General features: G+C 50.7%; 1 protein-coding gene across 4 annotated transcripts in view; it reads right to left on the reverse strand.

Moving 5' to 3' along the window:
* Window positions 1–25417, reverse strand: part of LOC119970386 (synapse differentiation-inducing gene protein 1-like) — a 105258-nt gene that overhangs the window by 23980 nt on the left and 55861 nt on the right. For all 4 annotated transcript variants that reach the window (XM_038804929.1, XM_038804936.1, XM_038804955.1 and 1 more), the window contains exon 3: window positions 20208–20345. In XM_038804929.1, the coding sequence (XP_038660857.1) occupies window positions 20208–20345 (138 nt within the window). The remainder of the gene's footprint in view (window positions 1–20207; window positions 20346–25417) is intronic.

Here is a 25417-nt window from a genome sequence, read left to right on the forward strand (position 1 = left end):
AGGAACAGGGCTTATGTCCTGGAAGTGTTTGGTAGGACAGACAGGCTGCAGCTGCAGTTGCCCCTATTATGGGTCTCCACAATATCTAAAGGTGGCCTGAAGGCCTCACGGACAGAAAAGCCCTCACCCCACCCCTCCTCCGGCCCAGGGGTGACTCCCAATACGGAACGCTTCAAACCCCCGACCAAGCCGAACCACCTTGAAGGTTCCCCCCCTCCCATGCACTGGGGCAGCACCTCCAGTGCTCTTGAGCAGTATGGCCCAAAAGGGAAATGGCTACTCACCTCCTCAGTTCCCCTCAGCAGCCATTGCACCAGCTTCATATTTTTAAAAAGTACTAAACTACGCCCGCATGATTTCTCGCTGGCGAGCCAGTTAATTCCCAGGAGTCCGTTGTGTTTGATTTCAATCTCACGAATGAGATGGAAATTACGCCAATGAGGGTTAATGATACACTCGCCATATTTGGGCATGATCCGCAACTTGCCTTCGGGAGGTTAGATAGCAAATTGATTCTGGTCTTTCCCGCTATTTAGCCGGCGCACCCAGATCTGTGTTGGGCACAACATGGTGGTTAACTCGCGCCCCCAGTCTCTGCAATTGTACCAAATAAATTGCCTTCATTTGTAAAAGGGAGCAATAAAGGTGTTGAATAGTCGCAGTGCCCTAGATAAGTGGTGAGGCATATATGTAAATCTCTCATGATGTGGTGTGTAGGCTCGCTGTACTGGGGGAGGGGGGGGTGCGGTGGGACAACCTCGGGGTCACAAAGGTGGGCTCCAAAGGCCTGGTGTTGGATCAAAGGTTTGTGAGCACTGTTACAGTGTCCAGGCAATTGTAACCACTGAGAAGGGTTTAGTGGTGTGTCAGGGAAATAAGCCTGAGGAGGAATATTCCAAGATCGAGCAACTTGAAAAGGAATGCAGGAAAATTGTGCAAAGTTGTGAGGATAAGACAGGGAAGTGGGATTAGGTAGAATGATCCTTCGGAGAACCAGTACAGACCCGATGGGCTGATTGGCCTTCTTCTGATTCTGAGTCTTGGAGCATCGGATGTTGATACGATGTTGAGGAAAGAAGGGTCAATGGGAGAAGGGGGTCCAGAGACAGGGATCCAATTTGTTGCTGGCCCCCACCAAGCCATCAAGTCTACACCCTCACATGTCAGGTGTATTAAACGTGGTTTTCCCCGTCATTGGTGGGTGCCTTTCTTCATGTTTTGTCTTTAAGCATTGAAGTATAAATTCCTGTTAAAATTAATGAACAGAGGGGGCGGCACGGTGGCAAGCATTGCTGACTCATGGCACCAAGGACCTGGGTCAATCTTGGCCCTGGGTCACTGTCCATGTGGAGTTTGCACATTCTCCCCGTGTTTGCGTGGGTTTCATCCCCACAACCCAAAGATGTGCAGGCTAGGTGAATTGGTCACGCTAAATTGCCCCTTATTTGGAAAAGTTAATAATAAAGATTATTATTATTGTTATTATTATGATATTATTATTATAAATGAATGAGCAGAAATAAAAAAATTATTTTTGTAACACCTTTCATAGCCAATGATGTTCGATTGAAATGTAGGACGTGATTCAGTGGTCTCGTCGCGCCTGACGTGGTGTCAGAACGAGGTAGTTGGCCTCTCGCGAGACTTGTGACGCTCAAAACACCTCGCGAGAATTAACGGAATCTCACGAGACGTCGCAATCTGGACTTCGTTCTCACTGGGCGTGATCCAGACCTGTATATGTAAATGAGCCATTAGACGTATTTAAATATACGTTTGCGGATTCTCTGAGCACCCGGGATGTAACAGCCGCACCTGGGGGACTGCATCAAGGAGCCATTTAGTACTGGTTTACACAAACGTATTGGCACCTGCGGGGGCGTGGGGGGGCAAGCCATTAGAGATCCCTTAGTGTTGGGGATAAGGCAGGCTGGCACCTTTGCACTCCCTATGGCAGCTTGGCACTGCCGTCCTGAAACCCTGGCAGGCTTCCTGGCCTGGGGGGGCCTTACCAGGTGGAGCAGGGGACTGAAAGGGGGAGGGAAAGATCAGGGCAGCTTTCCAAAATGGCGCCCCGATCTACAAGGAGTTGGTGGGTCCGGCAGGAAATGACTCTAAATGCCGCCTCAGCAGAGAGAAACCCCACGAGGCCAATGGAAAAGGCAAAGTGCCATTGCAAAGCGGGGTGTTCCCGATGCTGCAGCTGCCGAGAAACTCCACACTAAATGTGTCCAAAACCGGGGGGTAGACTTTTCCCGTTGAATCACACATGTAGTCACTGCTGACACAAGGAGGAGATTTCAAAAGGAATAGTTATTTAAATACATCTAATGTGTTGATAATTCAAGCAGGGCTTTTGCAACTGTAACCGCACAAAGACAGAGTCGTCCAAGCACTGTTCCTCTGTCGACACTGGCTTCCTGCTGGCCTGAGGTTAGTGACGTTGCAACTGAACAGGTCGTGAGGGTTCAGGCCAGGGGTGCTGGACATCTGGTGAAGAGAGGGGAGAGGCAGTGAGGGTTCGGGCCTGTAATGCACTGGACCACAAAGCGCAAACTAGTCCCAGCACCCGCTGGCGGATGCCTGTCACTGACATCAACAATGGCAGAAAACATGCAGGCGCCTGTGAATGCAATTTGTCCCAAAACTGGGTGTTTAGCTGTTTTTGGCGCCTGGCCAATTGGAGATCGGTGTTCCTGTAAAATGGTCAACAGAACAGAAAATCAACCTGCATTCTCTGGCACCTTCTCACACTGCTGCTGCTCTCTCAGAGTCAGCACTCAAATCTGTTTCAATTGCCTGCAGACAGATTGTATAACATCGCCCTGCTCCATGTGAAGGAAGCCTCACTTTCACTTCACGGACGAACAGAGGCCCTGGCAAGGTGAGAGACAACCCACGTCACAGACCTGAAACATCTCCAGTCACAAAACCATTGCCGTGCTGCCTCGGGGCCCAGGGAATGCAGAAAGTTATTTCCTTTGAGGTTCCTGGAGTGCAATTTAATATCTTTCTGAATTTTACAGTGTTATCTACCTTCATTGTAATATATTGCTCGGGAGCTACATTATAATGAAGAAAGTGCTGGAGTGCACATCCCATAACGCAGCATAAAATTAAACCAAAGTCCAATAGCTTTCAAACAGAGATTTTACAATGTAATGAGTGTATCTGCTGGCCAGCTGAATATTACCGACACACTACACATCCCCCACAATAATATCAGGGAGATTATGTCCAGAAGATAGCACTGGAGCGAGGCGACTCTCTGTAAGCTCTCCCCAACAGATCCACTTTTTACTTAACTTATATTCGTTCTAATCTTTTAAAATTTAATTCTAAGACTAACATCATTACTAACCTTTCCCATGACCTGGAAGTGGATTGGGTCCAAACCAAAAGTGAAGCCCCGACCTCGATTTGGAGCCGACCCGGGCCTCGGCGCTCCCAACCCGGCCAAACAACCAACGGCAGCCCCCCAGAACTCCCGACCTGACCCCCGACGATGAGGCCCGGCCCAACTCGAGCCCAAGAGACCCGGCCAGCAACCCGACCCGGAGAGGCCCGCCCAGAAACCCGACCTACCTGGGGATGGAAGAAAGAAAAATCCACGTGGAGGCCCGACCAGGCCTACTTCAAGACCCGACCCCAGGAGCGCCCAGGGAGGAAACAGACCATGGGACTCAACCCAACCTGCCTCAGGAAGGCCCTGCCCATGACCCAGGACCTCCAAAATGGCGGAGACCCCACGCGAGGACCCGAACACGCTGCAAGGTATTCACATGCCGGCAGAACGCCGGGACCCATCCAGATCGCAAACATGCTCCCCTAGTAACCCCTCTGCCTCAATCAGTGCCCGGGACCCCGCCAGACGCGACCCCGGAAACGTAACCAGCGCCCTGGTTCCCGCCAGCACCCTGAACCCCGCCAGACGCAATTACCTACCTTCTACAAGGTCAGACGTTTCCCATTGGATCCCAGGATCATCCAGCCGCAGCCGCCGACCGAGGAAGCATGGGAAAAGCGGTGGTCTGCAGGTTTCAAGACCCCTCTCCCCAGCATACTCCTGGCAAACGTCCAAGCGATCGAAAACAAGCTGGATGAACTTAACGCCAGACTTACCTCTCAGAGGAAAGTAAGAAACTGCTGTGTGCTCTGTTTCACAGAGACATGGCTCAACCCCGCTTCACCTGACTGTGCCATACAACCTGAAGGCTTCTCTATTCACCGGGCGGACCGCACCAAGTCATCAGGCAAAGCGAAGGGTGGAGGGGTTTGCCTCCTCATCAACTCCTCCTGGTGCTTGGATGTGGCGACCTACTGCTCCCTGGACCTGGAATACCTGACCGTGAAGTGCCGCCCATACTATCTTCCACGTGAGTTCACTTCAGCCATTGTCACAGTGGTCTATATCCCAACCCAGGCAAAGTGAAGGCGCTGGACGAACTGTACAGTTATAAACTGTGGTAGTCACCACTATTGTATATATATCACATATGAGGGTATTACGGTAAGGCTACTACAGGTACAGGGGTAGATCCCTGCTTGCTGGCTCCGCCCAGTAGGCGGAGTATAAATGTGTGGGCTCTCCGAGCTGCAGCCATTTCGACAGCAGCTGCGGGAGGCTACACATCTCTGCGTAATAAAGCCTCGATTACACTCTACTCTTGTCTAGTCGTAATTGACAGTGCATCAATTTATTACGCAGAGATTTTACTACGATGGATCTCAGCAGCAAGCCGGATCGTCTGCAACTGCACCCTCAAGCAGACAACGCCAAGGCCATGGCGCTACTGGAAGAGAACTACACCCAGCAGACCAACAAAATTTACGCCAGGCACCTCCTGTCCACGCGGCATCAACTCCCCGGTGAGTCTGTGGAAGATTTCTGCCGTGCCCTGCACGCCCTGGCGAGGGACTGCGATTGCCAGGCCGTTTTGGCCGTTGAACATTCTGAACTCCTAATTAGGGACGCTTTCGTTACGGGCATAGGGTCGGCGTACATCCGCCAGCACCTCTTAGAAGGGGCTACCCTCGACCTCGCGGCAACCAAGAAACTCACGATCTCACTCACAGTTGCCTCCCGCAATGTACAGGCGTACGCCCCCCTGACCGCACGGCGCCCCCCTCCTGGACATCATGGACCCCGCCAGCGACAACACTCTTGACCACTGCGACTCAAAAATCAGGGGCAGCTACCGCTCCATCCCCCAACCGCACTTTGGGAAATCAGACCATAAGACTGTGCTCCTTCTCCCGGCTTACAAGCAGAAACTCAAGCGGGAGAATCCAGCTAAGAAGGTCGTGCAGTGCTGGTCCGAGGAAACAGAAGAGCTCTTACATGACTGCTTAGATACAGTGGACTGGTCCATATTTAAGAACTCAGCGACTAACTTAAATGAGTATGCCACCACTGTCACAGACTTCATCAGCAAATGTGTGGACGACTGCGTGCCAAAGAAAGCAGTACGTATGTTCCCCAACCGGAAACCATGGCTCAACCGCAAGATTGACTCCCTACTGAAGGACAGATCTGAGGTGTTCAAGTCAGATGACCCTGACCTGTACAAGAAATCCAGGTACGACCTCCGCAAAGCCACCCGAATGCCAAGAGAGAATATCAAACCAAGCTTGAGTCACAGACAGACTCGGCAATTGTGGCAAGGACTAAACAACATAACGGGCTACAAAGCGAAGCCGAGCAGTATCTCCGGCAGCAGCGCACCCCTCTCCAATGAACTCAATGCATTCTATGCTCGGTTCGAGCAGGTAACCAACGATCCGCTGTCGAGTGCCCCAGCAGCCCATAACTCACCCATTCCCACCATCACAGCTTCCAAAGTCAGATCGACCTTCCTGAAAGTGAACCCTCGGAAGGCGACGGGCCCGGACGGGATCCCTGGTCGTGCACTCAGAGCCTGCGCATACCAGCTGGCAGAGGAATTCGTGGACATCTTTAACCTGTCCCTACTCCATTCCGAAGTCCCCACCTGCTGCAAGAAGACCACCATTATACTGGTGCCAAAGAAGAACAGGCAAAGTGCCTCAATGACTGCCGCCCAATGGCCCTGACTTCAGTCGTAATGAAGTGCTTTGAGAGGTTGGTCATGAAGCGCATCACCTCCATACTCCCAGAACCACCTTGATCCACTGCAATTCGCATACCGTCGCAACCGGTCCACAGCAGATGCCATTTCCCTGGCCCTACACTCATCCCTAGAGCATCTCGACAACAAGGACTCCTACATCAGACTCCTATTTATTGACTACAGCTCTGCCTTCAACACCATAATCCCAGCCAAGCTCATACCAAAGCTCCAAAACCTAGGACTTGGCTCCCCACTCTGCAACTGGATCCTCGATTTTCTAACCAACAGACCAAAATCAGTAAGAATGAACAACAACACCTCCTCCACAATAGTCCTCAATACAGGGGCCCTGCAAGGCTGCGTACTTAGCCCCCTACTCTACTCCCTGTACACACAAGACAGCGTGGCAAAATTTGGTTCCAACTCTGCAAGTTTGCTGATGATACGACCATAGTGGGCCGGACCTCCAATAACGACGAATCCGAATACAGGAGGGAGTTAGAGAACCTAGTGGAGTGGTGCAGTGACAACAATGTCTCCCTCAATGCCAGCAAAACTAAAGAGCTGGTGATTGACTTCAGGAAGCAAAGAACTGTACACACCCCTGTCAGCATCAACGGGGCCGAGGTGGAGATGGTTAGCAGTTTCAAATTCCTAGGGGTGCACATCTTCAAAAATCTGTCCTGGTCCACCCACGTCGATGCTACCACCAAGAAAGCACAACAGCGCCTCTACTTCCTCAGGAGACAGAGGAAATTCAGCATGTCCATATTAACCCTTACCAACTTTTACAGATGCACTATAGAAAGCATCCTATCGGGCTGCATCACAGCCTGGTATGGAAACTGCTTGGCCCAGGACCGCAAGAAACTTCAGAGAGTCGTGAACACCGCCCAGTCCATCACATGAACCTTCCATTCATTGACTCTATTTACACCTCCCGCTGCCTGGGGAAAGCAGGCAGCATAATCATAGACCCCTCCCTCCCGGCTTACTCACTCTTCCAACTTCTTCCATCGGGCAGGAGATACAAAAGTCTGAGAACACACACTAACAGACTCAAAAACAGCTTCTTCCCCGCTGTTACCAGACTCCTAAATGATCCTCTTATGGACTGACCTCATTAACACTACACCCCTGTATGCTTCATCCGATGCCAGTGCTTATGTAGTTACATTGTATAACTTGTGTTGTCCTATTATGTATTTTCTTTTATTCCCTTTTCTTCCCATGTACTTAATGATCTATTGAGCTGTTCACAGAAAAATACTATTCACTGTACCTCGGTACACTTGACAATAAACAAATCCAATCCAATCCAATCCAATTAACCTGCTGAGTTCTGCAATCGCTGTTTTCGCTTGGAGCTATTTAGTTGTGGGAGTGTCTACCCGTTTCCTGCATAGAAGATTCGTCAAATTAAAAACATCTCGGGATGTTGGCCAAAGGAAAGCGATGCGAAATATGCAGGAGGTTGGGGTGTCCATACTTCAGATCTAAGGACCCTCTCTTCGTCCCGTCAGTGAAGACCTGTCTTTGAACCCTCTAAACCGCTCTGTGAGGATAATATTGCCCATTGGCGAGGGTGTCACATTGGTGGAGGTGACCCCTTCCTACTGCAAACTGACCAATAGGAGGAGAAACCGAATTTGCATGATTTAAGAGCAGTACTAAAGCTACCTGTCGTTCATGTTCCTCTGTTTCAAGTGTCTCAGCCAATATTCATCCGACAGCATGGGGGGCAGCACGGTAGCATTGTGGATAGCACAATGGCTTCACAGCTCCAGGGTCCCAGGTTCGATTCCGGCTTGGGTCACTGTCTGTGCGGAGTCTGCACATCCTCCCTGTGTGTGCGTGGGTTTCCTCCGGGTGCTCCGGTTTCCTCCCACAGTCTAAAGATGTGCTGGTTAGGTGGATTGGCCATGCTAAATTGCCCTTAGTGTCCAATAGTGCCCTTAGTGTTGAGTGGAGTTACTGAGTTATGGGGATAGGGTGGAGGTGTTGACCTTGGGTAGGCTGCTCTTTCCAGGAGCCGGTGCAGGCTCGATGGGCCGAATGGCCTCCTTCTGCACTGTAAATTCTATGTAATCTATGTAAAAAGGTATCACTCAAAACAAAACATTTTTTTTCATAGAATTTACAGTGCAGAAGGAGGCCAGCTGTCGTGGTGCACATAGGCACCGACGATATAGGTAAAAAATGGGACAAGGTCCTACAAGCTGAATTCAGGGAGTTAGGAGTTAAACTAAAAAGTAGGACCTCAAAGGTAGTAATCTCAGTATTGCTACCAGTGGAGACTTCCGGTGGCGGCGATGTCCGAGTGAGCCGCACATTCGGTGGGCTCTCACTCCGGCGGGACTGAACAGCTGTTTCCCCGCGATAGCGGGACCACGGAGGCGGCAGAAAGGCTGCCGGGAACAGAAGAGGAGAGCGGGCTGCAGAAAATGAAAGTGTGGGAGGCCAGCAGGTGAGGAAGAAAGAGAGAGAGACGGAGGCAAGGAGGAAGCTGACCTGCAGGGTAAGATGGCGGACCCACGGACCTTCCTTCCTCCAGGACAAAGGGAGCGGCAGCGAAGGCGCTGAGGAGCGGGCTGCGGCATATGGAACAGCGGGATTCCAGAAGGCAGAAGAAGAAGGAGAAAAAGGGACAGAGACAAGGACCTGAAGAAAATTACCTGGGACCTAAGATGGCGGACACACGGACCCCGGACTCAGCAATCCAGTTGGCGCTGGATAACATGCTCCAGGTAATGAAGTCCAGTTTTGAAGCGCTGAAGCGGGACAGCTTGGACCCAATCCAGAAAGCGGTGGATCAGCTGAACCAGAGGATGGACGCCCAGGATGTGAAAGTTAAGGAGCTGGGAGAGGCGGTGGAGGAGCAGGCGGATGCGCAAACGGTTGCAGCGGTAGAAGTGGACGGCCTGAAAGAGCGGCAGAGAAGACTGCTGGACAGAGTGGAGGAGCTGGAGAATAGAATCCGCAGGAACAATCTGAGGATGGTCGGCCTCCCGGAGGGGGCGGAGGGAGCTGATGCTGCAGCGTTTGTAGCAGACCTGCTGAAGCAGCTGATGGGAGCCGAAGCCTTTCCACGACCGTTGGAGCTGGAGGGGGCACACAGAGTGCAGGCAAGGCAGGGGCGGCCGGGCGGACCCCCCCGCCCGATGGTGATTAGGTTCCACAGGTTCGTGGACAAGGAGCGGGTGCTGCAGTGGGCAAAGAGCGTCAGGAGCAGCACGTGGAACAACAGTGTTCTCCGCATTTATCAGGATCTAAGCCAGGAGGTGGCTCGGCGGCGAGCAGCCTTCAAGAATGTCAAGGAGGTGCTGTTCAAGAAGCACGTGAAGTTTGGTCTGCTGTTCCCAGCCCGGTTATGGGTCACGCACCAGGGTCAACACCACTACTTCTCCGAGCCCGAAGAAGCGATGGATTTTGTGAGGGACCTGGGGCTGGTCCCGAAAGGAGGCCCCAAGGACGCGAGTTAGGGCCCGAGGATTTCTGTGGGAAGGAACGCCGAATGTGCCTGGACCGCTGCTCAACGGTTTGCTGGGCCAAAGGGGCCAAGCGGAACATTTGAGACTCTTTCCTTTGTTCATGGACATTTATGTGCTTTTTCTCGTTTTTCTGTGGTTTTTTTCCCTTTTTATGGGTTTTTTTTAAATTTTTTTTTATTTTTATTTTTTCCTGTTTGGGCTTTTTGTGCAGCTCGTGGAAGACACTGGAACCGGCTTGCCCCAGTGGGTGGGGAGGAGGGCGGGGAAACAAGGGGAATGGGACAGGAAGGCGCCGGAGTGTTGAGTCACCGGGCTAGCAGATTGGCTAGTCAAGGAAGTCAGATGGGGGGGGAAGTAACAGCCAGTAGATGGCGGGGGTGGGGGTATCGGGGGATGGGGTTAGGGGAGGGGGGGGTTGTTCTGCTGACGGGAGAGGGACTTGAAATAGGCACTGGAAAGGAGGTCGAGGGTGGAGGCAGCCGAAGGGCGGGCCAGGAATGGCGCGACGCACGGGCCAGGGGCCGGCCCGAGAAAAGCTATGGCTGACCGGCGGGGTGGGGGGGGTGGGATGTGCCCCCCGACCAGGCTGATCACCTGGAACGTCAAGGGACTGAATGGGCCGGTTAAGAGGGCGCGGGTGTTCGCGCACTTGCGGGCCCTGAGGGCGGACGTAATTATGTTGCAGGAGACACATCTGAAAGTGTCAGACCAGACCAGGCTAAGGAAGGGCTGGATTAGCCAGGTCTTCCACTCGGACTTGGACTCGAAGTCCAGAGGGGTGGCAATCATGATCAACAAGCGCGTGCAATTTGAGGCAGAGGGCATATCTGCAGACAGGGGGGGCAGATACCTGATGGTACGGGGCAGACTGGAGGGGAGAAGGGTGGTGCTGGTGAATATATATGCCCCGAACTGGGATGACGTGGACTTTATTAAAAGAGTGCTGGGGAAGATCCCGGACTTGGATTCTCGCAAGCTAATAATGGGAGGGGACTTTAACATGGTCCTTGACCCGACTTTGGATCGGTCGGGTCCCAGAACGGGTAGACTCTCAGCAATGGCAAGGGAGCTGAAAGGGTTTATGGGGCAAATGGGGGCAGTGGACCCCTGGAGAGAGGGACAGCCAACAGGAAGGGGCTACTCGTTTTACTCGCACGTCCATAAAGTATATTCCAGGATAGATTTCTTTGTAATAAGCAGGGACTGTATGGGGGAGGTAAAGAACACGGAATACTCAGCAATTACCATTTCAGACCATGCCCCGCATTGGGTGGACCTGCAGTTCGGGGGAGCGAGTTATCAACGCCCGCAATGGAGGCTAGATGTGGGACTGCTGTCGGAGGAGGGGATCTGCGAGAGGCTTCGGAAATGTATAAAAAATTACCTGCAGGTGAATGACACTGGGGAGGTCTCAGCGGCGACCGTGTGGGAGGCGCTAAAGGCAGTAGTTCGGGGGGAGCTGATTTCAATTGGGGCCCACAAAGCCAAGGCAGACCGGGCAGAGATGGATAGATTGGTCAGGGAAATGGGCCGGATAGATGAAGAGCACGCGGAGTCCCCGGGGGAGGTTTTACTCAGGGAAAGGCGGAGGCTACAGGCGGAACTGGGGGCACTATCCACGAGCAGGGCCGTGGAACAGCTTAGGAAGGCGAGGGGAGTGGTGTACGAGTATGGGGAAAAGGCTAGCAGGCTGTTAGCGCAGCAACTCAGGAGGAGGGAGGCGGCCAGGGAAATAGGTAGAGTGAGGGACGAGGGGGGGCGCAAAGTGGAGGATCCGGCAGAATTGAATAGGGTATTCCGGGACTTCTATCGTAAGCTGTATACTTCGGAGCCGCCGGAAGAACCGGAGGGGATGAAAAGGTTTCTGGACGGGTTAACATTCCCAACAGTTGGGGGGGGGCAAGTGGAAGAGCTGGGCGCCCCGATTAGAGTAGAGGAGGTATTGGGGGGCCTAAAGGCCATGCAATCGGGGAAGTCCCCGGGGCCGGATGGATACCCAGTAGAGTTTTATAGGAAGTTCTCTGAGCTGGTGGGCCCGGTCTTGGCGAGGGTTTTCAATGAGGCAAGGGACAGAGGGACCCTGCCGCCGACAATGTCACAAGCCACCATATCTCTGATATTGAAGCGGGGTAAAGACCCGGAGGTGTGCGGGTCCTACAGGCCAATCTCCCTGATTAATGTAGACGCCAAGCTCCTGGCAAAGGTACTGGCGGGGAGAATGGAGGACTGTGTACCGGAGGTGATTGGGGAGGATCAAACTGGGTTCGTTAAAGGTCGGCAGCTGGCGGCCAATCTGAGGAGATTGCTCAACGTGATAATGATGCCCCCGGCGGGTAGAGATGTGGAGGTAGTGGTGGCAATGGACGCCGAGAAGGCCTTTGATCGGGTAGAGTGGGACTATCTATGGGAGGTGCTCGGACGGTTTGGGTTCGGGGAGGGATTGGTGGATTGGATCAAATTATTATATCAGGCCCCGAGGGCCAGCGTCAGGACTAACAGAGAAGTGTCGGAGTACTTTAGGTTGTACCGAGGGACCAGGCAGGGCTGCCCGCTCTCCCCGCTGCTGTTTGCGCTGGCCATAGAGCCGCTGGCGATGGCGCTGAGAGCCGCAGAGGGTTGGAAGGGGATGGTGAGGGGCGGGGTTGAACACAGGGTTTCGCTTTATGCAGACGACCTGCTCCTGTACGTGTCGGACCCAGTGGCCGGGATGGGAACTATACTGGGAATGCTGAGGGAGTTCGGCCAGTTCTCAGGATACAAATTAAATACGGTCAAGAGTGAAATGTTTGTGGTCCAGGCAAGGGGCCAGGAGAATAGATTGAGAGGGCTACCGTTTAGGCTGGTTGAGGAAAATTTCCGGTATTTGGGAATCCAGGTGGCACGAGACTGGGGCAGGCTGCATAAGTTAAATTTGGCCAGGGTGGTGGAGCAAATGAAGGGAGAGTTTCGGAGATGGGATGCACTCCCGCTGTCGCTGGCAGGGAGGGTGCAGACTGTAAAGATGACAATCCTCTCTCGATTTTTGTTTATTTTTCAGTGCCTCCCGATCTTTATCCCACAGTCCTTCTTCAAAAGAGTTAACGGGCTGATCATGAGCTTTGTCTGGGCGGGAAAGTCTCCGCGGGTAAAGAAGGCGATGTTGGAGAGGAACCGCAGCGAGGGAGGGCTGGCTTTGCCGAGTCTGGTCAATTATTACTGGGCGGCCAACATCGCTATGATAAGGAAGTGGATGGTGGGTACGGGGTCTATTTGGGAGCGGGTGGAGGCGGCTTCGTGCAGGGGCTCCAGTTTGGAAGCCCTGGTCACGGCTCCTCTACCGCTGCCGCCGGCCAAGTACACCACCAGCCCGGTAGTGGTGGCGACCCTGCGGATATGGGGCCAGTGGAGGAGGCATGTGGGGGAGATGGGGGCGTCTGTCTGGGCGCCAATCTGCGACAACCATCGGTTTGCCCCCGGCAGTATGGATGGGGGGTTCCGAGTATGGCGGCAAGCAGGGGCGGGAAGGGTGGGTGATATGTTCCTGGAAGGGAGCTTCGCGAGTTTGAGGAGCTTGGAGGAGAAATTTGGGGTGGTAAGGGGAAATGATTTTAGATACCTACAGTTGCGGGACTTTGTTCGTAGACAGGTCCCATCTTTCCCGCGCCTCCCGCCAATGGGGATCCTAGACAGAATAGTCTCTGGGAGGGATGAAGGGGAGGGTAGAGTCTCGGGTATTTATAAGGTGCTCATGAGGGAGGAAGGGTCCCAGACAGAGGAACTGAAACTTAAATGGGAGGAGGAGCTAGGCGGGGAAATGGAGGATGGGCTGTGGGCAGAGGCCCTGAGTAGGGTAAACTCGACCGCGACATGTGCTAGGCTCGGGCTGATCCAATTTAAGGTCGTTCACCGGGCCCATATGACGGTGGCTCGGATGAGCAAATTTTTCGGGATAGAGGACAAATGCGCTAGGTGTGCGGGAGGACCAGCGAACCATGTTCACATGTTTTGGGCATGCCCTGAGCTGAGGGGGTACTGGGAGGGATTTGCGGGGGTCATGTCCCAGGTGCTAAAAACAAGGGTGGTGATGAGCCCAGGGGTGGCAATTTTTGGGGTTTCGGAAGACCCGGGCGTCCAGGGGGAGAAAGAGGCCGATGTGCTGGCCTTTGCTTCCCTGATAGCCCGGCGACGAATACTATTGGCGTGGAGGGACTCAAAGCCCCCGAAGACGGAGTGGTGGCTAGCGGACATGTCGAGTTTCCTGGGGATGGAAAAAATCAAGTTCGCCTTGAGGGGTTCTGTGCAGGGGTTCACCCGGAGGTGGCAACCATTTATTGACTTCTTTGCGGGAGAGTGAGCGTCAGCAGGGGGGGGGGGGGGGGGGGGGGGGTTAGAGTAGAGTAGGAGGGAAAATATGGCGGGTAGTACCGATGGGAGGGGAGCGGGCTTGTGCAATATGTTACGGTGGAAGTATTGAAAGAACGTGGATGTTTGCACATTTTTGCCTTTTTTGCTTCCTTTCTGATGATGTCTGTAACTGTTTATAAAGCCAAAAACTACCTCAATAAAATTGTTTATTAAAAAAAAAAAAAAAAAGTATTGCTACCAGTGCCACGAGCTAGTCAGAGTAGGAATGTCAGGATAAATAGGATGAATGCATGGCTCGAGAGATGGTGCAAGAGGGAGAGATTCAAATTCCTGGGGCATTGAAACTGGTTCTGGGGAGGTGGGACCAGTACAAACCGGATGGTCTGCACCTAGGCAGGACTGGAACCGTTGTCCTAGGGGGGGTGTTTGCTAGAGCTGTTGGGGAGGGTTTAAACTAATGTGGCAGGGGGATGGGAACCGATGCAGGAAGTTGGAAGGTAGTAAAACAGGGACAGAAGCAAAAGGAAGTAAGGGGGAAAGTGTAAGGCAGAGAAGCCACAGTCAAAATTAAAAAGGGTGACAGTACAAGGTACAGTGACTGAGGGGAGCTCAGTGAATAGGCCCAGTAATACTAAAATGAATAAAACGGAAAGTAAAAACATTAATGGTAAGCGACACGACAGGTTGTTACATGAAGATATGGGTTCAACGACAAGGAAAATTAGGAGAAAAGTTAAGAGGAAATATAACTTAGGAGAGGTTACGGGTCGAGGTGTTAAGATTCAGACAGAGGTAAAAAAGTCAACATAAGTGTACTTTACCTGAATGCTCGTAGTATTCGGAATAAGGTAAATGAGTTGATGGCGCAAATCAGCGTGAATGACTATGATTTAGTGGCCATTACTGAAACTTGGTTCAAGGATGGTCATAACTGGGAGTTAAATATCCGAGGGTATCAAACTATTCGGAAGGACAGAGTGGATGGTAAGGGAGGTGGTGTAGCTCTGTTATTTAAGGATGACATCCGGGCAATAGTAAGGGATGACATCGGTGCTATGGAGGATAAGGTTGAATCCATTTGGGTGGAAATCAGGAATAGTAAGGCGAAGAAGTCACTGATAGGAGTAGTCTATAGGCCACCAAATAGTAACATTATGGTGGGGCAAGCAATAAACAAAGAAATAACGGATGCATGTAGAAATGGTACAGCAGTTATCATGGGGGATTTTAATCTACATGTCGATTGGTTTAACCAGGTCGGTCAAAGCAGCCTTGAGGAGGAGTTTATAGAATATATCCGCGATAGTTTCCTAGAACAGTATGTAATGGAACCTACAAGGGAACAAGCGGTCCTAGATCTTGTCCTGTGTAATGAGACAGGATTGATTCATGATCTCATAGTTAGGGATCCTCTAGGAAGGAGCGATCACAATATGGTAGAATTTAAAATACAGATGATTTGGAGTTGGGGGACCAAGGGCAATGTGTCCAACTTTGCAGACAACACTAAGATTAGTGGTAAAGCAAAAAGTGCAGAGGATACTGGAAGCCTGCAGATGGATTTGGATCGGTTAAGTGAATGGGCTAAGGTCTGGCAGATGGAAAACAATGTTGACAAAGGTGAGGTTATCCATTTTGGTAGGAATAACAGCAAACGGGATTATTATTCAAATGATAAAATATTAAAACATGCTGCTGTGCAGAGAGACCTGGGTGTACTAGTGCATGAGTCGCAAAAAGTTGGTTTACAGGTGCAACAGCTGATTAAGAAGGCAAATGGAATTTTGTCCTTCATTGCTAGAGGGATGGAGTTTAAGACAAGGGAGGTTATGCTGCAATTGTATAAGGTGCTGTGAGGCCACACCTGGAGTATTGTGTTCAGTTTTGGTCTCCTTACTTGAGAAAGGACGTACTGGCACTGGAGGGTGTGCAGAGGAGATTCACTAGGTTAATCCCAGAGCTGAAGGGGTTGGATTACGAGGCGAGGTTGAGTAGACTGGGACTGTACTCGTTGGAATTTAGAAGGATGAGGGGGATCTTATCGAAACATATAAAATTATGAAGGGAATAGATGCGGGCAGGTTGTTTCCACTGGCGGGTGAAAACAGAACTAGGGGGCATAGCCTCAAAATAAGTGGAAGTAGATTTAGGACTGAGTTTAGGAGGAACTTCTCCACCCAAAGGGTTGTGAATCTATGGAATTCCTTGCCCAATGAAGCAGTGCAGGCTCCTTCATTAAATGTTTTTTAAGATAAAGATAGATAGTTTTTTGAAGAATAAAGGGATTAAGGGTTCTGGTGTTCGGGCCGGAAAGTGGAGCTGAGTCCACAAAAGATCAGCCATGATCTCACTGAATGGCGGAGCAGGCTCGAGGGGCCAGATGGTCTACTCCTGCTCCTAGTTCTTATGTTCTTATGTTATTGTCAATCAGAAATCTATCAATCTCTCTTTAAATATACTCAATGACTGAGATTCCACAGTCCTCTGGGGTAGAAAATTCCAAAAGTTCACAACCCTCTGTGTAAAGAAACTTCTCCTTGTCTTGATCCTAAGTGACATTTTCCAAAACTACAGTTAATTTAGAGGAAGTTGTAACAACCCACTCGGGAGATGGTATTGCATAAACTGCTGGGTTTAAGGTCAGATAAGTCTCTGGGACCGGATGGCCTGTACCCTGGGATATTAAAGGAGGTGGCAGTGGAGATAGTGGATGCATTGGTTATGATATTTCAGAATTCCCTGGATTCTGGAAATGTCCTGGTGGATTGGAAGCACGCTAATGTGATGCCCCTATTCAAAAAGGGAGAGAGGCAAAAAGTAGGAAACTATAGACTGGTTAGCTCGATCCCTGTGGTGGGGAAGTTGCTGGAATCAGTCATGAAGGAGGAGATGACTGAACATTTTGAAAGACAAATCTCAATCCACTATTGTCAGCATGGTTTTATGAAGGGTAAATCATGCTTGACAAACTTGATTGAGTTCTTTGAGATGTAAGCAGCAAGGTGGGTAATGGGAAACCTGTGAATGTGGTAATCCAAACTTCCAGAAGACATTTGACAAGGTGCTGCATCCAGAAGGTGAGATCACAGAGGATTGGGAATAGAGTACTAGATTGGATTTAGAATTGGCTGACTGACAGAAAGCAGAAGGTAGGGATAAATGGGTCATTCTCTGGTGAATTGTAACTAGCGGGGTGCTGCAGGGGCAGTACACACACCTCATCTGTTTCCAATTTATATAAATCATCTGCAAGCAGGGACAGAGTGTAACATTTTTTTTGCAAGTAAATTTAGTCAGCAAATTTTCAACAATTTTTCAATACAAAAAAACACAAACAAAACCCCCCAACCCACCCCCAACAGTAACCAACTCTTGAAAATGCATGATAAACAAACCCCAACAATTATAGAACCTGTTACTTGCCCCCCCTCCCCCTCCCCCCTTAGTGCAAACGTCACCTTCTCACAAGGAAGATGCGTGGGCAAGGTCCATGCTGCACGCCAGCGGGGGCTGTAAAAAAATGCAAACGGATCCGGTGCCCTATGCTCTGGCCTCCCGTGATTCTCCACGAATTACATGGGTGCGGATCACTTGTGACCTTTGTCAGCATGGCCCTGACGTGCTGGACCTCGTGGTGGGCCAAGGGGGCAGCCATTGTGGCCCACCACTGCAGGCCACACTGGTGGAGACCATCCGAGACTATTCGGGGGCCACACCCCACACCCAACAAGGAAAAAAGATGCAGAAAAATTAGGGAAATGGAACGAAAGATTCATATTTCTACAGCACTTTCCACAACCACTGGCTGTCTCAAAGCAGTTTTCAGCCTACAAAGTGGTTTTGAAGTGTAGTGATTGTTGTAATGTAGGAAACGCAACAGCCAATTTACACTCAGCAAATCCCATGATGTCATAATGACCAAATAATCTGTTTTTGACGTAGATTGGGGGACAAATATCGACCAGGACAACAGGGGTAACTCCCCAGTTCATCTTTAAAACTGTGCCTTGGCATCTTTTCTATCCACCTGTGGGGACAGATAGTGGGCTGGATTCTCCATCGGCGGGATCCTCCATTTTGCCGGCTGTGCATTCACCCCCGTGCATTTTCCGACAACATGAGGATGCCCACAATAGGAAACTCCATTAGCTGGCTCCAGAAAATGGGTGCGGCGGGACGGAGAATCCTGCCCAGTGTCTCGGCTTAATACTGCATTAATTTCAATGGGCATTTGAGAGTCAACTACATTGCTTGGGTCTGGAGTCAGGCCAGGTAAGGATGGCAGGCATTAGTAACCAGATGGGTTTTTATGACAATCGAGAATGATTTCTTGGTCATCATTCGACTTTTTATTCCAGATTTTAAAAAAAAGCTAATTCAAATTTCACCTTCAGCTGTGGTGGGATTCGACCTCAGCGTCTCAGGATTGTCCAGTGATGATACCACGAAGCCACCACATGACACTTGCCTTCCCATTTGCTTGTTACATGTGCATGTTGATATTCTGTGATTGACTTACAGGAACAACAAAGTTCTCCTGGATGGAAACATTTTCCAGTCTCTCACCATTCAAAAAATATCCTGCCTCTTTTATTTTTAACCCTTTTCCTCTCCTGCTCTATAACTCTACCTTCCCTGGCCATTTTGCATCCTCCCTTGGCTTAGGCAGTCCTTTCCTGTTTCAGTTATGTTTAACTTTGCTCCATTTCTTGGAGATCCGTCCCGCAGCTTAAATAGTTTTAATACCTCTGTATTTAGGGCAGCATGGTAGCACGGTGGTTAGCATAAATGCTTCACAGCTCCAGGGTCGCAGGTTCGGTTCCTGGCTGGGTCACTGTCTGTGCGGAGTCTGCACGTCCTCCCCGTGTGTGCGTGGGTTTCCTCCGGGTGCTCCGGTTTCCTCCCACAGTCCAAAGATGTGTGGGTTAGGTGGATTGGCCAGGCTAAATTGCCCGTAGTGTCCTTAAAAGTAAGGTTAAGGGAGGGGGGGGGGTTGTTGGGTTACGGGTATAGCGTGGGTTTGAGTAGGGTGATCATTGTTCGGCACAACATCGAGGGCCGAAGGGCCTGTTCTGTGCTGTACTGTTCTATGTTCTATTTACCCTTTCTGCCACAACACTGATTCCATTCCATTTCAGAGGGAGCCCATTCCTTTCTGACACAATATTGGTGCCTATGTCCCATGGTAGCACAATGGTTAGCACTGCAGTCTCACAGCACCAGGGACATGGGTTCAACTGGGGCCCTGGGTGCTCCCGTTTCCTCCCACAGTCCAAAAATGTGCGGATTAAGTGGATTGGCCATGCTAAATTGCCCCTTAGTACAGGTTAGATGGGGTTGCAGGGATGGGGGCGGGAGTGGGCGTGGGTGGGATGCTCTTTCAGAGGGTTGGTACAGGCCTGATGGGCCAAATGGCCTCCTTCTGCACTGTAGGGATTAAATGGTTCCTTAAAGGAATTCCTCTTCCCCACAGCAACCCTTTAGTCACATAGTAATTCTCCTGATCTACTGGTATGCCATTGTTGCCATGACTTGGGCAATAATCCAGTGATTATTACCCTTGATGTCTTTTTTAATTTAGCTCTCAATTCCTGATGCTCCATCAGAAAGACCTTTTTCCTGTTCCTACACGTCACTTTGTTCTAACAGTGACCACAACGGCCCCATCCTTTCCAAACTCCTCCCTGGATGCTTCGAAATACTACTTACTCTGGCACTGGGGGGGGGGGGGGGGGGGGGGGGAACACACCCGCCAGGACAGGAATTAGCTCACAAATCAAAATGATCAGGAGCAGCTTCATTAGTTTTGATCTTAACAAAATACATTGAGCATGGTAGCACAGTTGCTTCATAGCTCCAGGGTCCCAGGTTTAATTTTGGCTTGGGTCACTGTCTGTGCGGAGTCTGCCGTCCTCCCCGTGTGTGCGTGGGTTTCCTCCGGGTACTCTGGTTTCCTCCCACAGTCCAAAGATGTGCAGGTTAGGCGGATTGGCCATGCTAAATTGCCCTTTGTATCCAAAAAATGTTAGGTGGTGTTCTGGGTTCTGGGGATCGGGTGGGGGTGTGGGCTTAAATGGGGTGCTCTTTCCAAGGGCCGGTGCAGACTCAATGGGTCGAATGGCCTCCTTCTGCACTGTAAATTCTATGTCTTTATCTATGAATTGCTGCCGTTTAATAAAACGCTGGTTATCAATGGTCATTCCAATGCCAGGCAGTGTTTGAGGATGAATTGTGATGCTTCCTTCATTTATATAGCAGTGTGTGACCTCTCACCCCTACTTACTTCGTGCGAAAGGTAGAAGGCAGCGATTCCCAAAGGCCAGAAGCAGCAGAGCATGGAGAAAACGCTGAGACCCAGATGGTCCCTGGGTGGTATCATGAGGAAATTGTCCTCACTTTCTGTCTCACTCGAGTAATCGCTCTGTGTAAAATCAAAAGCAAGGCATCCAGTTAATTACATATTTCCTGGGTTGTTCCATCATTTCATAATAAAAGCAGGGGTTGGTGAGGAAATCCAAGAACAAAGTAAAGAGTTAATTAAATTGCAATTGAGTTGCAATGCATTCTGTTTTGTGTCACGGAGGTGTCCAACTTGTCCTTGAATCCCAACTTGGAGGATATGAGGAAATTCTCAATACCAATCACTGTTAATCAGAAAAATCTACGAAACACAAACCAAAATGAAATAGGACCATCGACACGGCTCGATAACTGCAAGGCTGGAGCCTAGACTGAGGGACCAGCTCCTGACTGACGTTTCAGTGATTCATGGAAGAATGTTTGCCCGTCTTGGTTGAGTTCTCACAGGGAGGAAAAATCTGAATTGGCTCAAGATGCCGCACGTTTGGACCAATTGAGGTAGAAGCTTACTGACGCAGTCCGGGGACAGTCGAGGGGCAGAGACTGTCACATCAGGAGGCACAGGAAAGCTCAGGACAATCTTAAATAAAGACAATGGGGGCAACCATCATTTCAAAACCACACGACCACACACTGAAAACAATGAACTTTAATCATCCGATTATAATTATAATTATTCTCATTCATTCACTAATTTTGTTCAGCTGGTCGAACACCTCCAATGGAGGGAGGAACTGAGACAGCAAAGCAGTAGATCCCTATTTAATCTTTTATAACACAATAGAAGGGTGAGGAATTTATCTAAAAAGCACGCACATTAGAATAGCCAATTTATTCACATTTGGCTCCAGAAAGGCAGTTTGATGGATATCTTCTTCCCTTAGTCTCACTAATGAAGTAGCTTTTGTCCATGAATCCTCCTAGTTAAATTTGAATTAACTTTAAAGGTGTTGGATAAACCTTTTAATCAGAATATAAATTTGTCAAACCAGGACACCAGGGGCTTATTCATGATATTCATGATTAAGTAGAGAATTGCGTGTCGGCTGAAAATCAAGGACGGTGCAGGGCACCGAACAGAATGCCGTGCTCCGTTCCCTCGACAGCAGTGTCACTGTGTTCTATGCTGCAAGTACAGTAAACGCCATTGGCATATCATTAACAGGCCCGTCATGGTATTCCCCCGGGCTCCCGGGTTGCTCTGCCTCCACTGGGAGGAATTAAGGAATTACCAATGGCAAGGTTCACTTGTGGTTTAAAAAAATCAAAGAAACAGGAGCAGTGGCTGCTGAGGGAGAGAGCTGAGGTAGGTCCTGTTCACAGAGGAATGACCGTGAGCTGCTGGTATCCAGGCACAGGCCGCCATTGCTGCGGCCTGCAATGTAGTCATTTAGCTGCCACCCCACTGACCGCTCACCGTGTCCCGTGGTTGCATAGAGCAACACCGGCTGTATGGGTGCACACACCCCACTATCCCACCCCCAAACTCTCTCTCGCCCCAGCTCCACCTTACCTACGCACCCGCCCCACCAACAATCAGGCATCACACGCTGGCAGTGCATCATGTGGCCCACACAAGGGCAACGCTCCCAGTAGTTACTACAGGAAGGCGCCGAATGGGGGTCACAGAGCCTACCGCTGGCATTGGTAGTACCAGCTATCGGTTCCCCTTCTGGCAGGGATCAGGTGCTGGAGCCAGGGGTGTGGTGCAGAGGGCAGAGTGTCAGGAGGAATGGCCAGGGGTAGGTGTGAGGATGGGGGAGAAGGGGGGAAGGAGACATGTGGAGGCAGGGGCTGTAGTGCAGGCTGTGGCCACGTGTAGACCGTTGGACCTGGTTGGGCACGGGGATACATACCATTCTAACATGTTAGCCTTTCACTTCCTGCAGACAATGGATTTCGGAATTCAACCAGGAATAGTTGCCATCTGCAAGTTTGCTGACGATACGACCATAGTGGGTCGGATCTTGAATAACGATGAGTCAGAATACAGGAGGGAGATAGAGAACCTAGTGGAGTGGTGCAGTGACAACAATCTATCCCACAATGCCAGCAAAACTGAAGAGCTAGTCATTGACTTCAGGAAGCAAAGTACTGTACACATACTTGTCAGCATCAATGGTGCCGAGGTGGAGATGGTTAGCAGCTTCAAATTCCTAGGGGCTCACATCTCCAAAAATCTGTCCACCCACATCGACGCTACCACCAAGAAAGCACAACAGCGCCAATATTTCTCAGGAAACTAAGAAAATTCGGCATGTCCACATTAACTCATATCAACTTTTACAGATGCACCACAGAAAGCATCCTATCGGGCTGCATCACAGCCTCAACTGCTCGGCCCAAGACCACAAGAAACTTCAGAGAGTCGTGAACACAGCCCAGTCCATCACATGAACCTGCTTCCCATCCATTGACTCCATCTATACCTCCCGCTGCCTGGGGAAAATGGGCAGCATAATCAAAGACTCTCCCACCTCGCTTACTCACTCTTCCAACTTCTTCCATTGGACAGGAGATACAAAAGTCTGAGAACGCGCATGAACAGATTCAAAAACAGCTTCTTCCCCGCTGTTACTAGACTCCTAAACAATCCTCTTATGGACTGACCTCATTAACACTACACCCCTGTCTGCTTCACCCAAGGCCAGAGTTCATGTGATTACATTGTGTACCTTGTGTTGCCCTATTATGTATTTTCTTTTATTTCCTTTTCTTTTCAGTTACTTAATGATCTGTTGAGCTGCTCACAGAAAAATACTTTTCACTGTACCTCGGTACACGTGACAATAAACAAATCCAAATCCATCTGCCTTGCCACCGCAGCCCTGGTGGACACACTGAGGTTGTAAGAGCAGGAGCTACTCGCGGAGGACCCTGCAGCAATGGAGCGTGCCCCAGACGAACAAGAGCCAGCTGGTGAGGATCGAGAGCTGACCGAGGGAAGGCGGTGCCGCATCAGGCCTCGTGTGTACCGGCAGTGCCTGTCATTCATGCAACTGCCAGACCGGGCATGCAGGGGACCGTACGACATATCCAGCAGATCATGGTGCAGATGGAACCATGGGGAATGGGGCAGGACATCAGCACCCGGTGGCCGTTAAGGTGACGGGTCACTCTGAACTTTATTGCCACGGGGTCCTACCAGGCACTCAAGTGGAGACCTGTCTGGAATATCACAGACCTTGGTGCACAGGTGCACCTGCGCCTTCATGGAGCCCTATATGCCAGCTCGACACAATATATCAGCTTCAATGTCGACCGAGCTCACCAGGATGCCTGAGCAGCAGGATCCGACGCCATCGCTGGGATGGCCGAGGTTCAGGGGCTGATCGATGGGACGCTTGTCCCCCTACGAGCACCAGCACATGGTCTTCACAAACCGAAAAGGGTACCACTCCATAAACATGTAGCTGATGTGTGACCACGAGATGCACATCATGTACTTCTGCTTCCGACACCCAGGCAGTGTGCACAACGCCTTCATCTTGGCACACTCGTCGGTTCCCAAATCCTTCGAGGTGGAACCCGGGATGAGGGGGTGGCTCCTGGGCCACCGTGTTACCCTCTGTGGACATGATTAATGACGCCTATCTGGAGGCCACAGACTGACGTGGAGACCTGCTACAGCGACGCCAATGCCATGAACAGGGCCGTAATCAGGCAGCGCATTGATATCCTGAAGATGCGGAGGTGAGGATGAACGCCATGCCTCATCCGATGAGGAGGATGCGGGGCAGAGCCAGGATGGATGGGGCAGGGCATGAGGCCAGGGCAGGCACAGGAGGCTGCACAATGTGTGCGCCAGGGCCGGCGCACACGGGACAATATCATCGCCTCCAGGTTCGCCGATGAGGTGGTCTGGCCAACAGCAGCACAAACATCCCACCTACCGCGCAACGCTCCCTATCCCCAGCACACTAATCTCTCTCATGCACCCATGACCACCCTCCCTGCAGCAACCCCCCCCCCCCCACCCCCCCACCCCCCCAGAAGGACCACCCGACTGCAGGCCTGGGAGCAATTGCTTTGTGCAAAAACCTTGAAGTCAGCAACATGCCCTTTAGCACGTGCTACACAACACCTCACAAGTTTCTGCAACTTTGAACAACCACAGAAATCTCCAAACATTTGTAGAATTGAAGTCACATCCAGAGGAGATCAATCAACAGTTAATCCTTAAGCAGGTGATGATCTCAGAGAGGCGGGGGGGGGGGGGGGGGGGGGGGGGGGTCACCTTCCTCCTGTGAGGTTCAACTGTGCAAGTTTAAGTGAGGCATCAGCTGGAGGGTAAGCTCCAGGATAGCACTGCCGGAATCAAATCACTATTGGATGTTGATTGACGACATGATCTTCCTGTTCTGCATATTTATGCAGCCATGCACTGTATGTGCCAACACTGTCACAGTGTGGCACCTCTGGCGTGCTTCACACTAAAAGTGTACATGTGCGCTGCAGGCAACATTTTGGTCCCCAAACAAGTCCAAACCATGAGTGCTACCTGTCTCAATTTGCAGCCGCAAGGCAACCGCCCCTCCCCCCCCCAACCCCCCCCCCCCCCCCCCCCAACCCCCCCCCCCCCCCCCCCCCCCCCCCCCCGGCACCACAGTGAGGGGTTCCCTGATGGCAGGACGGGTGAGCAACGCAAACTGGCATCGGCATTGGCCGAATGGAAAGACCCCGCTGGCCACCTCTGCCGCTGGAAAACATCGCTTGGTATCCGAACAAATCCCATCCCAATACGTCCCACATAACAGTTTTGGCTATATATGAAACAAAAGGAATAAAATATTCTTACTAAATAGCATAATTTTGAAGACTGTTTCAAGATTTCTATTCAATCAGTAAAGTTACAGAGTATATGCATGATTGAAGATTTGACTCCAAAATAGAACCACATGAAGTTTGATGAAATTGTGCTAATTTCAAGGCTTACAAATGATTTTGTAAATGATGATGGGAATTCCGTGGCCTGGAAATTGGTCCAAACAAGGCCTCAATATGGCAGGCAGGAATATTCACATATTTGGGAAAGCTATCTATGGAATTCCTTGCCCAGTGAAGCAGTTGAGGCTCCTTCATTACATGTTTTTAAGGTAAAGATAGATAGTTTTTTGAAGAATAAAGGGATTA

This window comes from Scyliorhinus canicula, chromosome 1, assembly GCF_902713615.1.
Source record: "Scyliorhinus canicula chromosome 1, sScyCan1.1, whole genome shotgun sequence".
Lineage (NCBI taxonomy): Eukaryota > Metazoa > Chordata > Chondrichthyes > Carcharhiniformes > Scyliorhinidae > Scyliorhinus > Scyliorhinus canicula.